Source organism: Arachis ipaensis, chromosome B9 (genome assembly GCF_059453495.1).
Source record: "Arachis ipaensis isolate K30076 ecotype BB chromosome B9, ASM5945349v1, whole genome shotgun sequence".
NCBI lineage: Eukaryota > Viridiplantae > Streptophyta > Magnoliopsida > Fabales > Fabaceae > Arachis > Arachis ipaensis.
The window spans coordinates 22,641,937-22,664,639 of NC_142444.1; the positions used below are offsets into that span (position 1 = coordinate 22,641,937).

The window sequence follows — 22,703 nt, forward strand, 5'->3', positions numbered from 1 at the left end:
AACTTAAGATAAATACTTTGATGTTTTTCTATTTGGTGTCGAATTTATTAAACTTGTCTTTTAAAGTAAGTATTAACTATTAAGTATTTAGAAATTATTTATTTTTATATTTTTAAATTAAATATTAATTTTTAATTTTTTTTAAATAAATTAGACAGGTATATATAGATAACATAGCAATAAGTGCACCTAAATCACGATAATTGTGCCATTGTATAGAGGAATGATTCGTATACACTAAAATTAGCCATCAAAATCAGTCACCAGTATAAAATATATATTGAAATATAAATATACGTTGAAAATAAATTAAATCACACATATATTTATATACAAATACATTAGTGACTTATTTTAATAACTAATTTTAATGTACAAATAATATTTTTTCATTATATATGTACATGACCGTCTCAAAACTAGATCATATAATCAGCAACATAACAATGTACTTTGCTAGGTCTATTATAGATCAAACTAACAATAGAAAATATAGAAAAAAGAAATATTCATGGACTATGTATAGTGGTTGAAGCTATGACTTTGAAACTGCTTCCCTTGAATCGAGCCAGCACTTACTTAAAGAAAGTTGGGAAACTCTTTCATGGTTGTTTGACGATTATAACAGGACACTTTGCATGCTTGGCACAGTGGTCGCTCACACTTCCAAGGAGTGTTCTGCAATTGATAAAGAAAGCTACTTAATTATACTAGATTTCACGTGTATTTATTACTGTTTAATAATGTTTGTAGACAATAAAAAATTATTTTATTTAATATTCATTAATGATAACTAAAATAACTGTATAATTTTAAATGTAATAAATATATAATTACGGAGATTATGTATATAAAATTATAAATGTTATGTGATATAAAATAATTTAAATATTGTCTCTGCAGCATTGTAGATATATCATTTCATACACAAATAAGTACCCGCCGGTGGATAAGTTCAAAAGCTAAAAGTTATTTGAAAATATATTAGCTTTAATTTACCTCTTGAAGAATCCATAACCATGGCTTCCCATGACCAAAGTGTCAGCATCTAACTTCTGCACTGTACTGCAAATTACATTCTTTGCATCTCCCATCTCAATTACTCTCTCCATAGTTATCTAAGCGCAAAATTATAGACATAGCCACAATGATATTAATAGAATGGGGAAATGGACACATTGTAGTAGAAGAATTTCTGAATAAAGAGGCTTATTACATCGGCGGCGTTCAAATTTCTGCAAATGGCTTCAGCTTTATCCATTACTGAATTAGCAAGCTCCATACTGTACTTTTCCATAGCAGCAATAACTTCAGGGGAAAACACATACCCTGTAAAAAATTATCATATTGCAGTGCCTCTGTCAGACAAAACCTCAAAATAAGAATATAATATAAAAGGTAGTTTTTCTTTCAAAAAATTATATAAGTACACAACAAAAATGTTTTAAGTCAAGGTATAATCTTTCACTATATGTGATTTGCATAATAGTTTTATATTTTAAGAAACATTACAGAAAAATTATAATTGTTCAAATTTTTATATTAAATATACAAAAAAATCAGTTATTTGTATGGTTAATAAACGTATTTTTGTTTATTTTTTTTATAAATATTTAGTAAAGTTTAATGTTTTTAATAATTTTATACAAGAGGAGTGTTAGAGGCCAGCAACTTTTGTATTTTGTAACTATCAATTGGCCATCAATAGTATTTTTAACGATGTGAGATTACATCCAATGGTGGAGATCACTCATTTTTCTTTTAATGGTTAAGTGATGGTACAAAACACAAAAGTTGCTGGCTCTAAACTTTCTTTTTATACAATTAAAAATAGTTAATTTAAGAAAAAGTAAATAAAAATAAACAAAAATTAAATAAATATAAAAATAATATTTAATTAAATATTTTAAATTATATATATTGATTAAGAAATTGATATATGATTATGTAATATATTTTTTTAAAAAAATATAACATATAACAAGAAGTAGCTTGGTATAGTGGTAATTAAATTGATCTCCATCTCTCAAATCTTCTACGTGTAGAATTTTTAAATACGTATAAACCCAAAAAATAAAATTAAGATATATAAAATATAATATATAATATACACATATATGATTGATTAGTGTGTATATAATATTTAAAAAAAAATTGGTAAAAAATTCCAAAAAATATAAAATCCATCCTGCAAAAGGCCTTAGACTTAGTAATCAATTGTAATGGAAGTATGAATTTCACTTAGAAGTATTTCATGGTGTGGGAAAGAAAATAAAACCTGCAGTGTCGAAGGAGCAGATAGCAGGAGGAGGCTTGACATGGAGCAGAAGAAGCTTCTTTTTATTGGTATCTGAAATAAGATTGCTTAGGCACCATGACAGTGCATGCATGCTTTCCTCACTCTGATCCACAGCCACCATAATCTTTTGCTCTTTCTTTTCCATTTTTTTTTTCTTAGCCAAAGTAATCAAAGAAATGTGTCTGGCTAGTGGCTATTGTTGGCCTTATAATAAATAGTGTGTGGATAAGGGAAGGAATTGAGATTATGTACTATGATGTGCTTGCTAGTGTTATCTAGTAACACAGTAGCTACTGGTTTTTGACTTGTCACTCCTTTTGCCAAGTGTTTTTCAGACACTGACATGTTAGCACAACGACTGATTAGATATTTTTTATAGGGAAAATATAGGCTAGTACTTTTATTAAAATTTGGAGAGTACTTAATCAGTAAAAGAAAAGTAAGTAATCTCATATCATTGGATAAAATCTCACACGATTAAAAATACCAATAATAGCTAATTGATGGTTATAAATCACAAAACTTGCTGACTCCTAATATTCCTCTAAATTAGAAGTTACTCAAATAAAAATGTTAAAAATATTTTTTTTATAAAAATATTTTGTATAAAAGTGTTATTTATTTATTTGACCACACTTTAAATAAAAATAACACTTTTATAACATATTAAAATCTAACTCTACAATTCATCATCTAAAGATAACAAAAAAAAAATTTCACATGAAGACAATTATAAAATCTTCGTAAAAAGTATTCACCTTTAATATTTTGGAGTTACGAATTTGTATAATCTATATATATTTTCAAACAATTACTGGTACAAGAAGCGTATGCTAGAAAGGATTTAACTTACATATATTTTTAACGAAAAAATTATGAAAGAAATGTAAAATTTAGAGTAATATCTAAATCAATCTTTAAGAAAAAAATTTAATTCTTAATAAATTTTAATTATCAAATTAGCTTTTAAATTTTTAGTTTGATTAAACAAATTAGTTTTCACATTAAATTATTTATTTATAAAAAAATTGATGTGAAAAACGTTGAAATTTTTTAGGAATGGTTTTGTTTTTATTAAATAATGATAAAGATTAATTTATTTGATTTTTTACAAAAATTTAATATAAAAAACAAATTTGTCTAACAAAATAAAAAGTTAAGAATTGACATGATAATTAAAATTTATTAAGAACTAAAATATTTGACTAAAAATTTCTTAAAATTTATTTGGAATATTAGTCTAAAATTTAATATTTTAATATATTTATATATATTTATTACAATAAAAAATAAAAACTTTTATTTATAACAAAATTTTATTAAAAAATATACTTAAAATTTTTTAGACCGTTACTGTTGGATTTATATCAATTTATCATGTTCAAATTAAATAACAAATCCGTTATTAAATTTGAAGATAATCGTAGCGCAAGGTAACATAGTATAAGAAGAAATGGAGTACGAGGAGTATGTACTCTTTTAATTTACTCTGCTAGAATTTTTAACTTAACAGAGTTTTTATGTCATCAAGATCAAATTTTTCTACACATACCATAATTTCATTTCTAATTCAGAGTCATCATACAACATAGGTTCTTTTCTATCTTTTTTTTGGCATTACCTCCCTGAACCATGACAGAAAGTGGAGGGAATTTAATTGGCTTTGTTCCTTTAAGTAATGAAGAGAGGGATGATGTTATACAATTGTCTGAGGAGGATATAAAAGGGACTATTCACAACTGCATTAATAGTCTGGTTGAAAGACTTTTTGCTAATAAATCATTTTCAACAGAAATCATGGATGGGGCGCTTAAAGCAATTTGGGGGAGACCAGTAGAGTTTCGAGTAAAAGAGATTGATCACAATCAATTCCAATTCTTCTTCGATAACGAGTGGGATATTATGAGAATTGAGAGAGGCTCCTCATGGCTTTTCAAAGACTATGCTCTCCATGTCCAGCATTGGAAAGAGGGGATGTACATTGGAGAACAACCAATAAATGAGATACCAATATGGGCCCAATTTTAGGGAGTTCCTGAAACCTTTAAGACGCTGGAGGTTTCTTGAAAGCTTGGTGAAAGGCTCAGTAAGGTGATGGATGTGAGACTGTTTGATGTTAAATGGAGAGAGACATGTATCATCAAAGCAAGGGTGGTTATTGATGAAAATCGAGCGGTAAAAGACTCTGACGTCGGGACATCGTTTAAGTTATCAATCTTGGCGAGGTTAACAACCCCATTATAATGAAAATAGCCAAGAACACACCCTGGTTGGCTAAGCCAAGGATGTACCCCTTTACTCTAAAAAGATCCTAGAGGAGATAAGCGCAAATCTTTTAATATAAGAAGTGTTTATTACTAAAGTTGCGTGACAAAAGAAATACATTGACTTATTTATAGTAGTAAGGGGATGGGGAGCTTTTGAGTATTAGGCGATGCGGGACTAATTCATATGCATACTATAATAACATAACTAAGTTTTATTACTTCAACTAGTATTTCTAATAACCTAATGAATCCTCCTGCATCATTCTCCCTGGGCTAGAAGAGGCTTGGTCTTATCTTCTATTGGTTCTGCATCTTCTTCATAGTAAGGTGACAGATCAGCAATGTTAAAGGTGACAGATACTCTATACTCTCCTGGAAGCTCAATCTTGTAAGCATTATCATTAATGTGCTCAAAGACTCTGAATGGTCCATCCGCTCGAGGAGATAATTTTCGACGAGACTTATAAAATTGTTCCTTTCTCAGATAAATCCATAACAAATCTCCTATATTGAAAATATTTGGTCTCCTATGTTTATTGGCTTGGGCCTCATATCGAGCAATCTGACGTAGTATCTTTTGTCGTACCTCCTCGTGGAGCTTCTTGATTTGTTCATCACGTTTATTAGTATTTGCACTATACTCTCGTGGAGTTGGTAACGGCGGAAGGTCTAAAGGACTTAGTGGTTGCTTACCATATACCACTTCGAATAGGCACCTCCTTGTTGTTTGACTAATAGAATTGTTGTAGGAGAACTATCAACTTATGGCAATACAAGATCCCACTGGCAATGGTGTTTGTCCACAAAATTTTGTAGCAAGTTTTTCAGGCTTTTGTTGACCACTTCTGTATGACCATCCGTTTGCGGATGACTAGCAGAGCTAAATTGTAGGTGAGTTCCCATTTTCTCCATAAAGTCCTCCAGAAGTGACTCATGAACTTCAAGTCTTGATCTGAAGTGATTGGTTGAGGGATACTATGCAAGTGCACAACCTCTTTAAAGTACAAATCTAATATGTAGGAAGTATCATCTATCTTATGACAAGGTACAAAATGAGCCACCTTCGAAAATCTGTCAACAACCACCATAACAGAATTCTTTTGTCTCTCTATCCTAGGTAATCCCAAGACAAAGTCCATGCTAACATGTTTCCATGGGGCCTTCGAAACAGGCAACGACTTGTACAAACCAGTGTTTTGATTCCTACTTTTAGCAATGTGACAAATGTGGCATCTTTGAATGTGTCGAATGACATCCCGCTCAAGTTTTGGCCAATAGAATTTCTCTTTTATGAGAGCCAACATTTTGTCCCTTCTAAAGTGTCCTGCTAATCCTCCATTATGGATCTCCCAAATGATTGATTAGCATAATGGACAATGGAGAATGCACAACTGATTATCCTTGAAAAGATAACCTTCTTAAATGAAGAATTGTCGATAGGGTTGTTGCAAGCAGCACGTCCAGATTTCTCTGAAATCTTGATCTTCTTCATATAACTCCTTTACAACCTCAAAATCAACAACATTAATTTGTAGAGTGGAAAGGAGAGTGTGTCGTCGACTTAAGGCATTGGCAACCTTATTTTGAGTCCCAGATTTATGCTAAAGGAGAAATGAAAAAGATTGTAGAAACTCACTCCAAGTGGCATGGCGTCAATTCAACTTTTGTTGGGGGTTAATATGTTTAAGAGCCTCGTGATTAGTATGCAAGATGAACTCCTTAGGCAATAGATAATGGCTCCAGTAGCTTAATGCTCGCACGATTACATAAAACTCCTTGTCATAAGTGGAATACTTCATTTTAACGTCATTAAGCTTTTTACTGAAGAAAGCAATTGGTCGGCCTTCTTATAAAAGTACAGCACCAATACCAACATAAAACGTACAATCGACCTCAAACATGGAATCAAATTTTGGGAGTACAAGTACAGAAGCCGTAGAAATCCTTTCCTTCAATGTCTCGAAACTCTATTGCGCCTTAGCACTCCATGCAAAGGTATCATGCTTAAGACATTCAGTAAGTGGAGTAGCAATGGAGCTAAAATTCTTGATGAATTGCCGACAAAATGAGGCTAATCCATGGAAGCTCCTTATATCATGCAATGTCTTTAGAGTAGGCTAATTAACAATAGCATTGATTTTGCTATGATCCACCTCAATGCCTTGACTTTTCACAACATATCCCAGAAATATGACTCTATTCGTTAAGAAGTCACACTTCTTGAGATTAGCATATAGTTTTTACTCTCGAAGTACCACAAATACTTGACATAGATGGACTAGATTTTTATCATGATCCTTACTATATATTAAGATATCATCAAAGTAAACAACAAAAAACTTCTCAATGAAGGATCGAAATACCTGGTTCATCAAGCGTATAATGGTGCTTGGTGCATTAGAGAGCCCAAATGGCATAACCGTCCATTTGTACAATTCATTTCGTGTCTTAAAAGCTGCCTTCCATTCATCACTAGGCCTCATACGGATTTGATGATAGCCACTCCTTAAGACGATCTTAGAGAAGATAACAGCACCATGTAATTGATCCAGCAGATCATCAAGCCGGGGAATAAGAAATCTGTACTTGATAGTGATCTTATTCACAGCACGACTATCAATGCACATACGTCATGAACCATCTTTCTTTGGAACTAGCAGAGCAGGAACGGCGCAAGGACTAGCACTTTCTATGACTAGGCATTTGTCTAAGAGATGTTTTACTTGGCGTTGCAACTCGTTATGCTCCTTAAGACTCATACGATATGCTGGCTTGTTTGGGATCACCAAACCAGGGACGAAATCAATGGCGTGTTGGATATCTCACATTGGTGGTAACCCATTAGGGATCTTCTCAGGGACATCAGAAAATTCTTCAATCAAAGGCTTGACATCCTCATGCACGGACAAGGTCTCCTTGTTCTCCTCACAAATCAATAAAAAACACATGAAGTTGAACTTTCAATGAGTTTTGTTAAGGTCTGACCTTATGATTTAGGACTGCTCAACTTGCTTCTCGTACTCATCATGTCTTAATGGAGTCAACACAATCTTCACTCCATCTTTGAAGAAAGAATATGTATTCTTGAATCCGTCATGGACAGCACGACAATCATATTGCTAAGAGGGTCCTAGCAAAAAGTGACATGTGTCCATTGTGATGACATCACACCATACTTCATCTTTATATTTACTCCCAATTGAGAGTTGAACGCAACATCGCCTTGTCACTTTGACCTCATTTCCTTTTTTCAGCCACTGCAACTTATAAGGGTGAGGATGTTCTTCAGTTGGAATCTTCAGTTTCTCCACCATATAGGTCACAACAACATTCTCACAACTTTCAGAGTCAATGATGACCTTGGACACCTTTCCTTGGGCAGTGCACCTTGTGTGGAAAATATTATGGCGGAGCCAACCTTCGTCTTCAGTTAGCATGGCAGTGTTCAAAATATGGCAAACAACCAAAGCTTCACCACAATCCGCTGGAAACTCCTCTTCAACATCATACTCAATATCTTTCTCCTTCTCGAACTCTTCACTTGGATCTTCATGGTTTTCTTCTTCAATTAGAGTGATAACTCTTCGGTTTGGGCAATCAACAGCAATATGCCCAAATCTTTGACACTTGAAATACCTTCTATTGGATTTAGTAGAGTGAAAAGAGTTGTGTTCCTTATTGGTTGCTGAACCTTTTAAAGGACTTACCTTAGAGGATTGTTGGGGAGTCCATTTCTGCTTTGGAAAATTAACCACCCCCTTTCTTTTGAGAAGCGATTGTTCTTCTTCTGTGTTATTTGTCTTTCAACCTTCAACGCTAGTCTTATAACAACATCAAACATCTAGAATGGTTGTAGTTGAACAATGTTTGCAATGTCTTCATTAAGCCTTCTGAAGTAGCGAGCAACAATATGTTCTTCGAGCTCTTAAATGTCACACTTCATCAGAAGCTCTTCAAACTCCATAGTGTATTCCTCCACAGTCAATGATTGTTGTTTCAAACTGTGAAATTTGATGAAGACTTCTTGCCTGTAGTTCTCTGGAAGGAACTTTTTCCTTAGTTCACGGTGTATTTTATCCCATGTCTTGATTTTGCTCTGTCCTTCTCTTTTTCGCTGATGCTTGAGATTCTTCCACCATACTGACGCGTGCTTCTTTAACATGATTGCTACAAGCTTCATGCACTTATCGTCCGGAATGTCTTTTAATTCAAACACTCTTTTCACTGTGCAAAGCCAATCGATGAAATCATGTGGTTGGATTCTCCCTTCAAATTCAGGAATATCAATTTTGATCTCTAAATCTTTAGTATTCGTGTTGTTGTGTCGTGCTCTTCGTGTGGACAAATCTTCAGACGAAGAAGAATAATAAAATAGATTTGCATTATCTTCTTCACTAGAAGAACTATCTTCAGTCTGGTTGCTATGATTATTTTGAGCGGCTTCATATTTTGTAAGTTGCTCTTGCAACTCCTTAACTTGAAGGTGTAATTCCTCCATTTCAATCTCTTGAGTAGTTTTACACTTTGAAGCCATCTTTTACTACTATGTAATGAGACTGATGCTTAGGTGTCAATGTTGTGATTATGATGATCATGCACAATGATGATGGGAATGCACTAACAGCGAGAGAACCACACTAAAGACCGTGCCTACGAACGAAATAAAATTTTACTGGAGTAAGTTCAGGACCAACCTTGCTCTGATACCAAACTGACACCGGGACGTCGTTTGAGTCACCAATCTTGGCAAGGTTAACAACCCCACTTTGGTGAAAATAGCAAAGAATTCACCTTGGTTGGCTAAACCAAGAATGTACCCCTTTACTCTCAAAAGATCCTAGAGGAGATAAGCGCAAAGCTTATAATATAAAAAGTGTTTATTACTCAAGTTGCGTGATAAAAGGAATACATGGACTTATTTATAGTAGTAAGGGGAGGGGGAGCCTTTGAGTATTAGGCAATGTGAGACTAATTCATATGCATGCTATAATAACATAACTAAGCTTTACTTCTTCAACTAGTATTTCTAATAACGTAATAGATGCTCCTGCATTAGACTCTCTTAAGGTCGCTGGTCTTGACAAGTCTCCAATTAAAGTGGCGGTTCGGTATGAAAGGCTAGAGATGGTGTGTACATACTATGCAACTATAGGCCATGACCATAAAACATGTGTTGTATTTTTCGATGATATGAAGAAACATAGGTTAATAGAGGATAAGATAGGAGAATGGATCAGAGTTGATCAAATTGGTATAAGGATGGAGACTAAGAAGGATGAAGGGAGAAAGGGAGAAAAGAGTTTTGAAGTGGGTCAGCCCCTTTGTAGAAAGAAATCACTCCCAAACTGTTTGGTATATGGGTTTTTAAACTTGAGTGTCAAAGACAAAAGAAAAAGATACGATCAAGGAGTCAAGAGTCTTTCCAAGAACGAAAGACATGATGAGAAAAAAGAGGAATGAAAGGAGTATAGAGGATGCTATGGTCATAGGCTCGAATCAGATTCAGTTGGGAGGAATAAGTAGTTTCCAAACAAAGCATGCTAACACAGGGGTCCTAACTGAAAATCGCATACCAAGTACTCCTGTTGAATACTCCGTCAAATATAAAAGGCTGAAACAGATGGCTAGATAAAATTATGAAGGATGGAGATGCTGCTTGGGACTAAAAAAAGGGCGGAAGATGAACTGGAGATAGTTTTAGAATCATTAACTAGAGGAATTGTTGGAGATATGGATCAAGAGATGGTAGAGGGTGTCAGCCGTTCAATGGCACCTAAGGTACCATGAGAATCCTAATGTAGAACTGTCGGGATCTCCCCAAATCCCTGATAGTCCACAATTTTAAAGAGATGTGTCAATCCCACTCCCCTAAAGTAATTTTTCTCTGTGAAACTAAAAACCAATCTTGAAATAGGGAACGTAAACTCAGATCATGTGAATATTAAAGTTTCACATTAGTGGATCCGAATGGAATATCAGGAGAAATCGCAACACTACAACATTTTTGGCCTAAGGTAACCCTTATTCGAAGCAACATTTAACAAAAGTTGCCTTAGATAGGCAAAGATAACATTTTTGACGAGTTGCTTTTGAATAAGGCTAAGATAACAAAATTTTTGGCCACTCACAAAAATTGTTGTCTTTGATATCTAAAACAACACTAAAAAAATGTTACAATATAAAATATTTAAGACAACATTTTTAAATAAAAATACAACATTTTATAAAGGTTATAAAAAAAATTGAATAAATAACATTTATAAAAAGTTGCCTAAAATTATTCACAGTTACAAATTTTAGAGGGAAACTTTTCATATTCCCACCAATTATTTTCCAATCAAATAACTTAGAAAAAAAAAGAAAGAAAAGACATAATTACTTCATCAGTATGTTCATCACTTGCTTCATCACTTAGCTTCATCACTTCGTCACTATACCGAAACCCTAACATTTGAAACGAACCACCACAGACGGACACACACCCTCCACTGATCGCAGCTCTCCTCCACAACGACCGTAGCTCTCAATCGCAGTGTTGTCCACCCCCAAACAGCGACAGCACGATGCTCCCTTCCACGGTCGTTGGCACGTTGCTCTCCTCCACGGGTGTCAGCGCGGTGCTCTCCTCTACGGGCGTCGGCACGGTCATCTTCTCCATGCATGCTGCTCCACGGCTCCTCCTCTTCATGTCTTGGCTCCAAGTACACAGTCTTCTTCGAGTAACCTCTCTCCTTCTCCCACTTCCTCTTCTTCCCCTGTCTTGCCTTCTCCTCTTCGCAAGCTCTCACAACACTATACGCAGCTGTAACCCCCTCCTCCTCCTCTGCTTATTGGTAAGAAAGCTTCTAAATTTTACTATGGAATAAAATTTCTGAATGCATTGATTAATGAAGATTGGGAATGTTCTGAATTTTAATATGAAAATGGAATTTTTGAATGCATTGAATCTTAATTTTTTGGGATTCTTAATAATTCTGATTTTAGGGGTTTTATTTCAATTTTTCTGAAGTTTTCATAGTTCTGATTGTTGCTTCTTAGGATTTTTTAAATTTTTCTGCATTTTGATTATGAATTTCTGAATGCATTAAATCTTAATTTTTGGGGCTTCTTAATAATTCTGATTTTTGGGGTTTTATTTCAATTTTTATGAAGTTTTCATGGTTCTAATTGTTGCTTCTTAGGGTTTTCTGAATTTTTCTGCATTTTGATTATGAATTTCTGAATGCATTGAATCTTAATTTTTGGGGCTTCTTAATAATTCTGATTTTAGGGGTTTTATTTCAATTTTTCTGAAATTGTCATGGTTCTGATTGTTGCTTCTTAGGATTTTCTGAATTTTTCTGCATTTTGATTATGAATTTCTGAATGCATTGAATCTTAATTTTTGGGACTTCTTAATAATTATGATTTTTGGGGTTTTATTTCAATTTTTCTGAAGTTTTCATGGTTCTGATTATTGCTTCTTAGGATTTTCTGAATTTTTCTGCATTTTGATTATAAATTTCTGAATGCATTTAATCTTAATTTTTGGGGCTCCTTAATTATTCTGATTTTAGGGGTTTTATTTCATTTTTTCTGAAGTTTGCATGGTTCTGATGGTTGCTTCTTAGGATTTTCTGAATTTTTTTGCATTTTTATTATGAATTTCTGAATGCATTGAATCTTAATTTTTGGGGCTTCTTAACAATTCTGATTTTAGGAGTTTTATTTCAACTTTTTCTGAAGTTTTCATGATTCTGATTGTTGCTTCTTAGGGTTTTCTGAATTTTTATACATTTTGATTATGAGTTTCTGAATGCATTGAATCTTAAATTTTGGGGCTTTTTAATAATTCTGATTTTAGGGATTTTATTTCAATTTTTCTAAAGTTTTCATGGTTCTGATTGTTACTTTTTAGGATTTTCTGAATTTTTCTGTATTTTGATTATGATTATGTGTGGGACATATTTTTCTGCATTTTTCTGCCTTTTATATTGTTAATGAATTGTATGTATACATTAGTTATGCAAAGTTAATTCCTTTATCATGTTAAATATAGTAGTCTGGTGTATTTAGTGCGTTTTAAGTCTTGATCTTAAGAGATTGTTTTGAGGTCTTCCATGTGAATTTTTTCCATGATATGATTATTTGTTTGCCTTTACATTGGAGTTTGGGGATTGAATATCTGAATTTTTAGCTTTCGGGTTTGAGTTTAAAGAGATATGAAACTAACAATTTATGAAGTTTTTGCCTTATTAGGTTAATAGCTTGCTGTTAGGTTAGTAGCATTAAATTTGGTTATGTAAATAAATATTGTGAAAATCTGGAAAAGATATATTGAAATTGATATGACTTGTAATATGTGATGGTGAAAGTATATGAGAGAATTAATAAATTAGTAGTAAATATTGCAAAACTGATTTATGATGAATGGACCTTTTCTTTTCTTATGATTAGTTTGGATTTGCCGTATAGCCTGTCTTAGAATCCTCTAACAAATACTAGTGCATGAGCTAAGTTTATATTATATAGAGTTTAAAATTTTGGTATGAAAAATTGGTTAATTGTGTGGTGCTGATTGGTGATACATACTAATGCTGATTGGTATGAATGTTTTATGGCTATCATGGACTGCTATTTTATGGCTGTTTTATGGCTATTTTAGATTGCTGCCCTTATTAGTTATCAATAGGTTGTTGGATTCTTTCATTGATTTTTTATCACTAAAAATAGACGTATCATATATTTGTGTGTATAGGATAAACTTGATGATCTTCAAGAAGCTGGAAAAACTCCTACTAATGCATTTCAAAAAATTTTTGGTAAAGAGAATCTAGGAAGAGTTCGATATTATGGAAGAACTGTTACAAAAACTTCTCTTAAGAAAAATAAAGAAATAGATGAAATCAAAAAATAAAGTGAAGAGAAGGTAACAGCTTTAAAAACTGAATTAGACGACCATAAGCAACGACTGCAAGGATTGGAAGATATTGTGAAACTTATGTTGAAACAAATTTCTCCTGGTATGAATGTTGATGAAGCGTCTTCTCTCTTGCGATCTAAGCAATCGTCACCAAATAGTGCACAAGATCCAAATTTAGTTCCTCGGCATTCTCCTCCATCGACTCATATACCAAATCATGATTAGGTATGTGTGCTAAATTGTTGTAACACTTGAGTATATATGTTATTGTATAGCTGATGTTTTGACTATATTTTTTTGTTCATTTAAATTTGACTGCAGCTTTCTTATTGTTGGATGAAATTTTCTGAAGACATAAAGGCAATTCTTGGCACAATGATAAAGCACAAAGTCTTTTTGGTTTCAAGTGGACAACTTAGTTTCTTTTTTGTTTAAGTCTTTTTGGTTTCAAGTGGACAACTTAGTTTCTTTTTCGTTTAAGTTCATCATCAGAAAAACATGTATTTTGCTTACTTATGTTTATTATTTATTTGATTTGGTAACTTAGCAAGTATGTTAATTGGTACTTAGAAGACCTTTCTATATATATGCAATATATATTATTAGCTTATTCAAATGTGGGTGTTATATATCCTTCAAATGTCATATAAATATAACAAAGGTAAAAAATATATTATTTTAGATATTAAAAAAGAGAACCTAAGAAAAACTCAATAAGGTGTTGCTTTAGGTATTAAAAAAAGATAACTGCAAATAAACTTACATAAGTGTTGCATTAGGTCTATAAAAAAGGCAACTTAAAAAAACCTGAACAAGTGTTGCTTTAGGTATATGAAAAAGGCAACTTAAAAAAATCTGGCCAATGGTTGCTTTAGGTATATGAAAAAACAACTAGAAAAAATTTGCACAAGTTTTACTTTAGGTATATGAAAAGGCAACTTAAAAAACTCTGGACAAGTGTTGTTTTATGTATTAGAAAATACAACTCGTAAAAAGTGTTGCCATAACGTCTCATATAAAGCGTTGTGTTTGGGTGCTCTAAGGCAACCCTTTTGCAGAGTTGCTTTATTTACAAAAAAGGCAACGTTTTTTGAAGGTTGCCATAAAAAGGGTTCCCTTTAATACACAAAAGCATTGCCTTAGATTAAAGGTAACGGCCGTATAGCCAACCCCCCAAAAAGCATTGCTTTTTGTCGGAAAGTGTTGCCTTTTATCAAAGGCAACACTTTCCCTTATCATAGGCAACATTTTTAAAGGGTTGCCTCAGCCCGAATTTGTTGTAGTGGCTCTAACATGGAAAGATCATGTGGAGGTACAAATTCTGTTTCAAGATTCTTTTTCCATAATTACTTCGATTAAAGATGAGAATAAAAATGTGAGTCGGGGTTTGTTTGGAGTTTACTTGAGTACTAATGAGCTGACTCAAATCAATCAATTTGAAGAACTCTCTTCTCGACTTCAGCTATTTGAAGGTAGCTTTATCATCTTGGGTGACTTCAATGCAATTACAAATTATGGAGCAAAGGAGGGAGGGAATATGAGGTCTGATGCCTCCATTGAAAATTTCAATGGTTTCATTAACGATAATCAATTGGTTGATCTTGGGATGATAGGACAGCAATTTACATGGTCAAATAGGAGGGTTGGAAAGGTGTTAATTAGAGAGAGGCTTGATCGTTTTATAGCTGGAATGACTTGGAGGGAGATTTATGTAGATGTGGTGGTAAGAAGACTATCAGAGAATGGTTTAAATCAAGCTCCTTTCTTACTTGATTCGGTTTCTCCAAGATGGTCTACCAAAAGAAGATTTAAATTTCATGAGCGATAGTGTGAGATGGAGGATATAAGAGCACTGATAACGAAAGTTTGGAGTATGAAAGTTAATGGCTCACCTATGTACGTTTTGGCATAGAAATTGAAGTATTATAGGTGCCACCTAGTGTAGTGGCAGCAACATAACAAATCCAACTCTAAGGTAATTGAAGAACTAAATCTTAGGTTGGAATAGTTGAGGATAACAGGTTATTTTGGTGGGCCAGAGGTGTTAGAGGTAGAGAAAAAATTAGAAGAGGAGCTATCAAAAGAAAAAAAATTTTGGAAGAAAAAATCAAGATGCAAGTGGCTGAAAGAAAGGGATAACAACACAAAGTTCTTTCATATCAGAAATTCCAAGCTAGAAACCAGAAAAATAAAATTTGGGAATTAGTTCAGAATGATGGTGAGATGGCTTCAGATCCATAGAATATTGCTCTGGTGGATGAAAATTATTTCAAGGAAATATTTTCATCCGCTAACCCATTAGAACCTGGTGATATATTCAACGATTTAAGTCCTCAGTCCTTCGGTTATAGCTTTCATGAACCAAAGGCTAATGAGACCAATCTCTATGGAGAAAACCAAGAGATTCACTTTTAGCGTTTATCCTTACAGTGCTCTAGGTGAGGATGGATTCACGGCACGATTTTTCTTTTTTTATTGGGACATCGTGGGTGGTGATATTTTTAAGGCGATTCGTAGCTTCTTTGGTGGAGGTAAAATTCTCAAGGCATTTAACCATACACATATTTGCTTGATTCCTAAGATTCCGGATGCTAAAGACATGTCATAGGTCATACCTATTAGCTTATCCTCAGTCTTTTATAATATTATTTCCAAAATTCTGGTATATAGACTTCAGGAGTTTATGAATAATTTAATAAGTCCAAACCAGAGTGTATTTTTAAAGGGTAGATTAAAACTGATCACAAAAATCTACCCCTCTAAAAAAACATCAATTAACAAGGTGAGGGGAAAATAAATTCTAGCAACAACTCAATTCGCAAACATATTCTTTTGTCCTCCCGTAGCTTCACAATAAGTCTTCGCACCTGTAGCTGAAAGGGGTGGAAATAGGGGGTAAGAACTAGAGAGTTCTTAGTAGGGTCGGAGTTAGAAGTTAAGTTCATTTTGCTATTATTAGCCAACTGCAACTAACAGCAGAACACATACAAGCATAAATAATAAAAAAATACAAAAGTCAATCAGTCATCAATGTATGCATTACCTCAAAACTAAGAGGTGTGTATTGGAATGCGAAATGGCTATTAAATTGGATACAAGTAAAGCATATGATAGAGTGTAGTGGAGTTTTTCATGGTTCATCATGGAGAGGATGGATTTTGGAACCAAATAAATTTTTTGTATCAGAGAACTAGTCACTATTGTTTCTTACTCTGTTCTTGTAGAAAGTCAACCTTATGGCTTTTTTAAGCCAACAAGGGGCATGCGGCAAGGAGATTCGTTGTCACCTTATCTATTTCTATTCTGTGCGGAAGGATTATCCTATCTATTACACAAGGCAGAGCAAAATAGGTCTATTCAAGAGATTCAGATTCACAGAAAGTCTCTAACAGTCAATCATATCTTTGTTGATGACTCTATCTTATTTGGGAAGGCTAATGAGGAATCATATAACAATATCCTATTTCTACTCAATGAATATGAGATGCTTAGTGGGAAGAAAGTCAACCTCCATAAATTAGCAGTTTTTTCAGTCAAAACACCCCACAAAACTAGAAGACAACAGCTAGCAGAGTTACTTAATATAGAGCATGTGGGAGCCCAAGATAAATATCTAGAGCTTCCATCCATCATTCAGAGATCTAACAGGGCTACATTCGGTGCAATAAAGGATAAAGTTTAGAAAATAGTTCAGGCTTGGAAGAGAAATTTGTTATCAGCAGGTGGCAGACATGTTTTAATCAGAGCTGTCGGAGAAGCTATTCTAATATATACACTTTCATGTTTCAAGCTTCCAAATTCTCTAATAGAAGACATACATAGGATTTTAAGACAGTTTTAGTAGGGTCAGAAGGGAATGGAGAGAAAGATGGTTTGGATTAGTTGGGATTGTATGACCAGACCCAAAAAGAAAGGCGGATTGGGATTAAAGGATCTCAGAGCCCAAAATCTAGCCTTGCTAGATAAACAGTTTTAACAAATTATTACTAAGCCTAATTCGCTACGTGCGCGTATGCTCAAAGAAAAATACTATAGATACACTAACCCCTTTTTGGCAGATAAAGGAAACCAACCTTTCTAGGGTTGGCAAAGTCTACTGGAGGGAAGAAAAGTGGTAGAAAAGGATTTGAAATGAAGTATAGGATCTGGCACAAATGTTCATATCTAGGAGGATCCATGGTTACCCCCACCCTACCCTTTTAGACTCAGTAACAACAACAATCCAGTAACAGGAATCAATTGGGTACATAATTTACTTACAGTGGATGGAAGATGAAATAAAGAGCTAGTTGAAGCAGTTTTTTTCCTGAGCTCAGTTCGCATATTCTCTCCCTGCCACTGAACGACGATGGTGAGGACAAGCTTAAATAGGCCTAGAACAAGAGGAAGCAGTACGATATGGCCTCGGAGTACTGGGTGGCTTATGATTTTTTTCATGCGCCAGTTGAGCACCTTCCAACGGCGATGACAAATTCAATGCTCCGAAAATCAATTTGGGGGTTAAAATTACCATCCAAAGTAAAAAATTTCTGTGGAGAGAAGCCCATGAAAAAAATACCTGTACTCAATTTGATCAACCAGAGATTCTCAGATACTTCAGCAATGTTCCCAAGATGCAGAAATGGCAACGAAACAATCCTTTACGCCTTAGTACAATGCGGTCCCACTCCTGAGATTTGGTCTTTCTCTCCTTTTATGAATGCTATAGTGCAAAATAGAACCATGGAGTTTGCAATCTGGTGGCAAATGGCAAGTGGAAGCATTGGAAGAGAACAATCTTCTATAGCTCTCCTTACATCTCTGTGTTGGGTGTTGTGGAAGGTGAGAAATTTGGAAGTCTTTGAAGGTGAAAAGTTTGCGGTAACAGTAATTGTGGAAACAACAAGGAATGACTCAAGTTATAGAGCACCGTTCTTTGTGAATCCTCAATCTCTTCTGCTAGTTTTTTTTTTTTTTGCTAGTATTTGGTATTTACCAAAGTGGGAGATCCCCTTTTTCTTTTGTCTTTGTCTCTATAATGGACAATGTATTTTTTTTTACAAAGCAATGTAATTATATATCTTTGAAAAAAAAGGATAACATAACATAAGATTTATGTTAAGTGTACACTAAAATTATTTATTAGTATAAAATACATATTAAAATATAAAATATATATTGAAAATGAGTTAAATAACACATGTATTTATATGTATTTATACATAAACACATAGTGATTGATTTTAGTTACTAATTTTAGTGTACAAATAATATTTTTACATAACATCAGGTGGGAGATTATCGTCAAATTTTCAATAATAAAATATTAACTAACAAAAAATGTTATAAGGTTAACATTTTTTTATTAATATTAGCTAACACTTTGAGTTAATATCTTATTTTTATACTATTAATTTAAGATTTAAAGTTCATAATTGAAATTTTATTCTTTAAAATTTAGAATTAATCAAGTATTAATAAAAAATAATAAAATTTATTAATCATGCAACATTATTTTTAACTGAAAAAAGTATAGGGAGATAATGAGTTTAGTGAACAATATGAATAATAGCATTAAAAAGAAAATTAAAATCAGATGATAATTAATTTAATTAATTTCTATAATTTCGATTTTGAATTTTAAAAAAATAAGGATTTACAAATGATAGTGCAGTTACGTATATGGTAACCTCTATTCTCCGCGTGTGATTTTCGTTCTGTAGAGCCTTCCTCTCGCCATTCTCTTCCCATCTCTCCGGTTTGCCGCCGCTGCCAAGAACACCAGCTGCCGCCGTCCAGAACACCAGCCAACGCCGCCCAGCTCTCCGCGAACGTCCGAGCAGGCACCCTCTTCGCGGACATTGCATCCCTCGCGCAGCCCACCAACACGCCAGTCGTGCAGGCCCACCGCAGGCCGCGGCCTCCCATCGCGCCATTTGTGTGCCACCCTTCCTCCCACCGATTTGACTTCTCCTCCTCTTCCATCTCAAACCGCTGCGCATTCGGGTTCGAAGCCCATGGAGCAGATTCGCAACCTTGCCTAGCCAAAGTTGTCATTGCGTGGCTGCTCTATCACCGGATCTCCTCCCTTGTCTCCATGCGTCGACGTCGACTCTCTCCACCCCCGCAAATATGCTGGATGTTCGATTCACTAGATATGTAGATGGTTATTTTAATTCTTAATTGGATGGTTACTTTGTTTGATTCAGTTTAAGTATATACAATTAACAAATGATGGATGGTCATTTCACTAGGTAACTGGAAGATTATTTTAATAACTACGTGGATGGTTATTTGATGATGATCCCGCAACAGTGATGGAGGTGGGTGTTACAAGGGGTGGATGATGATGGCTGGTGAGGGAGCTTCTAACAGCCGGAGAGGTGGGATGATTGATGAGGGTGGGGTGGCATATGGCTTGGGGGGAAGAGAGTGTTTCGATGAATTCCTTTGGTAAATTAGAGTTGGAATGGTTACTTTTTTGAAATAACTATTTGGATTTCTTACTTTCCTTGTGTTGGGCCTAATTCGAAGCCTATTATTCACATTGTTAAGATTTCTCATTGTTTCCCTATCGGAGTTGTTTTTTAAAGTCTTGGTAATAATTTTTAGATCCAGTTGGATTCGAACGGTTTACATAACTCAATCTGAATTTACAATTCGGACCAGGTTCACATAAACCGGCCGGATCTATCTTTGGTTTTTGTTTTTCTTTTTTTTAAAACAAGATGTGATTTAGCATTCCTTCCTGAGCTCTCACATTCTCCTCTCTCAGTGTCACTCTCTCAGTGAAGCTCTCTGCCATTTCTCTCACTATGGCTCACTGCTCTTGCCTCCGGTCTCTCTCACTATCTCTAATGTCGCATTCAAGCTCCAGTCTCTCTCATTATCTCCGGTCTCGTACTCAGTCGCTCTCGCGTGGCTTTCCTGTTATCATCGTCGCCGGCAGCAGAAACAGCAGGTCCCGGGATTGGTCGTCGTTGTCGCTCCCTGTCTCATCGTCGTCTTGCACTCAGTCCGAGCCTTCGTTGCGCTCGTTCTCACCGGCGGCAGAAACAACAAGTCCTATTGTTGGTCATCGGATTCGTCGCTGTCGTTTTCTTGGTTCGACTCTCAGCATCAGCTTCCTCCTCGCCATGAGCTTCCTTCCCGTTGATCGGTTCTTCTCCCTTATCGAAGATGCTATCCATCTTCTACTCTCTTGTAGCTCCTCGTGCCCCATATGGTCGTCTCAAGTCCCATTCCTCCTTTCTGTATCGCCATTCTCTTTCTTAGTTCAGTTCGTCTTCTAATTCCCACGGTTCTGTCCGTGTTGGTGCTCTGGAGACGCAGCGATTTGGATAAGGGACCCGATGATGTGATGAGAGAATTCTGTTTTCCATTATGCGACTTGCCTCCTCACCGTTTTCCATCCAGCTGCTGCCTCCATTAGCTTGCTTCCTCACCTTTGCCTGGATTTTTGCCGGTGGTGATGTTATTTTGTCCGAAGTCCGTCGTATTTTCGTAGTCTGGTTAACACTCGGTTTTTTAGCAGTATCATAATTTCTCTCCTTTTGCGCCGATTCTTCTTTCTTGCTGTTGCGACCGATTCATCTTCTCTAGGAAGCTCTGCTGTAATTTGTCGCCGCCTATGTCACGCTCCATAATTCCTCCTTCTTACGGGATTTCACGCTAACAAGTCCGCCAGTGGGTATCTTTCCACCATTATTTTGTAACAAATTCTCAAGGCTGAATTCTCCATCTTGGATGGTATACTGTTGGGTCATTTCAGGAGCAAAAGGTAGTGCTTCTATTTTTTATTTCGTTAGAACTAGTTGTATTCAGCCATTGTCCTCATCAAAACAGTATAAAAAGTAGGTTATTAGCAACTTCAAAATATCAAATGTTGGCATCTGTAATGCCGTTTTTCTCTTTCATTAGCTGGCATATCCAATGCATATCCAATACATAACTAATAGAAGCAGCAACTTGGGTGACATTTCATGGATTTATCAAGATAGCACTAACACCAAAAAAATGTGCAACACCTCCAAACTGATAAATAATATAGAACCTGCAAATTCATGCATAATTTGTAATGAATTTTTTTTGTCAGATGTAATGGATTAATTTTAGTTCTTTTTATTGATTTTTTGTTAAACATAAAATAGTCTAAGTCCAATATTGTGTTTCTCCAAAAAACATTTTTATGTAAAAATAAACAACTATTTAAAATGAATCAAATTATTGAAAAATTTTGGTTTTTTTATAATAATCGGTTCGAATGAAACCAAAACACAAGTGAGGATACTTGTCGCATTCTCATGCATAGTCTTTAAAAAAATTATTTTTGGTGTATGTATATGAGTGGTTCTCAAATCATTATTCATCTCCAACAAATTGTAATTGTAAGTACGTCCAATCATCTAATAAGAACTATTATTTTACCAACATTTTACGTATTTATTTTATGTATTATATCAATAATAAATTTAATAACTAATTTTTTTGTGTACATATAATGTGGATGATATTTTTTTTTTCCATTTCTTTGTATGAATACTTTGATCGTATCATCATGTATTATCTTTGATTAAAGGTTGTTTGTATCCACAAATTTAAGAAAGAAAAATAAACCGACATTTAGACAAATAAAGGTGAACAATAAATTGAACAGCAAAATTATTTCAATAATTAAATGTAAAAATTATATTAGTTTAAAAAAAATAATTCTAAATTTGAACATAGGTTTATGCCCACCAACTTCTTATAGAGGTAATAAAATATTTCCTTCCTTTTTTCTTTAAACAAATATACTAAGAGAAAAGACTTTTAATGTGGATCAAGTTATATTTCCTGAATCAAATTATTTTTAAAAAATCTTTCTTTGATAATATTTCTTATAAATATTTTTCTTTCAAACGAAATCCTATATCACTACGTTCGCACAATTAATTTTTTTTGGTTAATAAAGCATTGGCAAAATAAAAGTAATAATAAAATAGACTAAATAAATGAGAATATATGGTGCTAAGAATAAAAGAATATCAAATCTTCATGAGAGATCTTTTCATACCCTAATTAATATCATGCCATTACAATTTCTATTGCCAGAAATTTATCATTCACAAGAAGTCAAGAACCTGTGGCTATGATAGATGTAGTTTCACTATTATTTAATATATAAACACATTACACATACAAGATAATTTGATTTTATGGAATTTCCGGTGCAGAATCACTAGAACATAGGTTGAACACATCTCTAGAAGATTCC

General features: G+C 34.2%; 3 protein-coding genes across 3 annotated transcripts; 1 reads left to right on the forward strand and 2 right to left on the reverse strand.

Moving 5' to 3' along the window:
• Nucleotides 1-325: 325 nt before the first annotated feature.
• On the reverse strand, nt 326-2,591 carry LOC107616610 (universal stress protein A-like protein). The gene is made up of 4 exons (XM_016318564.2): nt 2,279-2,591; nt 1,217-1,329; nt 1,000-1,118; nt 326-678 (listed from the first exon to the last, which is right to left on the reverse strand). Exons 1-4 carry the CDS (start codon nt 2,442-2,444, stop codon nt 603-605), a joined length of 474 nt encoding a protein of 157 aa, XP_016174050.1. The 5' UTR covers nt 2,445-2,591; the 3' UTR covers nt 326-602.
• Nucleotides 2,592-3,931: 1,340 nt separating this feature from the next.
• On the forward strand, nt 3,932-4,327 carry LOC148544005 (uncharacterized). The gene has a single exon (XM_088498822.1). The coding sequence runs from the start codon at nt 3,932-3,934 to the stop codon at nt 4,325-4,327; it is 396 nt and encodes a 131-aa protein (XP_088354948.1).
• Nucleotides 4,328-4,825: 498 nt separating this feature from the next.
• LOC148544006 (uncharacterized) lies at nt 4,826-9,100 on the reverse strand. Its single transcript, XM_088498823.1, has 7 exons — nt 8,505-9,100; nt 8,274-8,387; nt 7,803-8,148; nt 7,393-7,490; nt 6,930-7,179; nt 5,407-5,912; nt 4,826-5,297 (listed from the first exon to the last, which is right to left on the reverse strand). The coding sequence occupies exons 1-7, from the start codon at nt 9,098-9,100 to the stop codon at nt 4,826-4,828; spliced, it is 2,382 nt and encodes a 793-aa protein (XP_088354949.1).
• Between the last annotated feature and the right edge of the window lie 13,603 nt (nt 9,101-22,703).

Bases quoted from the DNA above. Each gene is read 5' to 3' on its own strand.
- LOC148544005 (XM_088498822.1), top strand. From the start codon at position 3,932: ATGACAGAAAGTGGAGGGAATTTAATTGGCTTTGTTCCTTTAAGTAAT.
- LOC148544006 (XM_088498823.1), bottom strand. From the start codon at position 9,100: ATGGCTTCAAAGTGTAAAACTACTCAAGAGATTGAAATGGAGGAATTA. The intron at 7,180-7,392 runs GTGAGATATCCA...GTGCATTGATAG, and splicing joins CCTAATGGGTTACCACCAAT to TCGTGCTGTGAATAAGATCA. The intron at 5,298-5,406 runs GTCAACAAAAGC...CAATTCTATTAG, and splicing joins CGGATGGTCATACAGAAGTG to TCAAACAACAAGGAGGTGCC.
- LOC107616610 (XM_016318564.2), bottom strand. From the start codon at position 2,444: ATGGAAAAGAAAGAGCAAAAGATTATGGTGGCTGTGGATCAGAGTGAG. The intron at 1,330-2,278 runs GTTTTATTTTCT...AATTTTTTACAG, and splicing joins CTGCTCCTTCGACACTGCAG to GGTATGTGTTTTCCCCTGAA. The intron at 679-999 runs GTAAATTAAAGC...TATCAATTGCAG, and splicing joins GGTTATGGATTCTTCAAGAG to AACACTCCTTGGAAGTGTGA.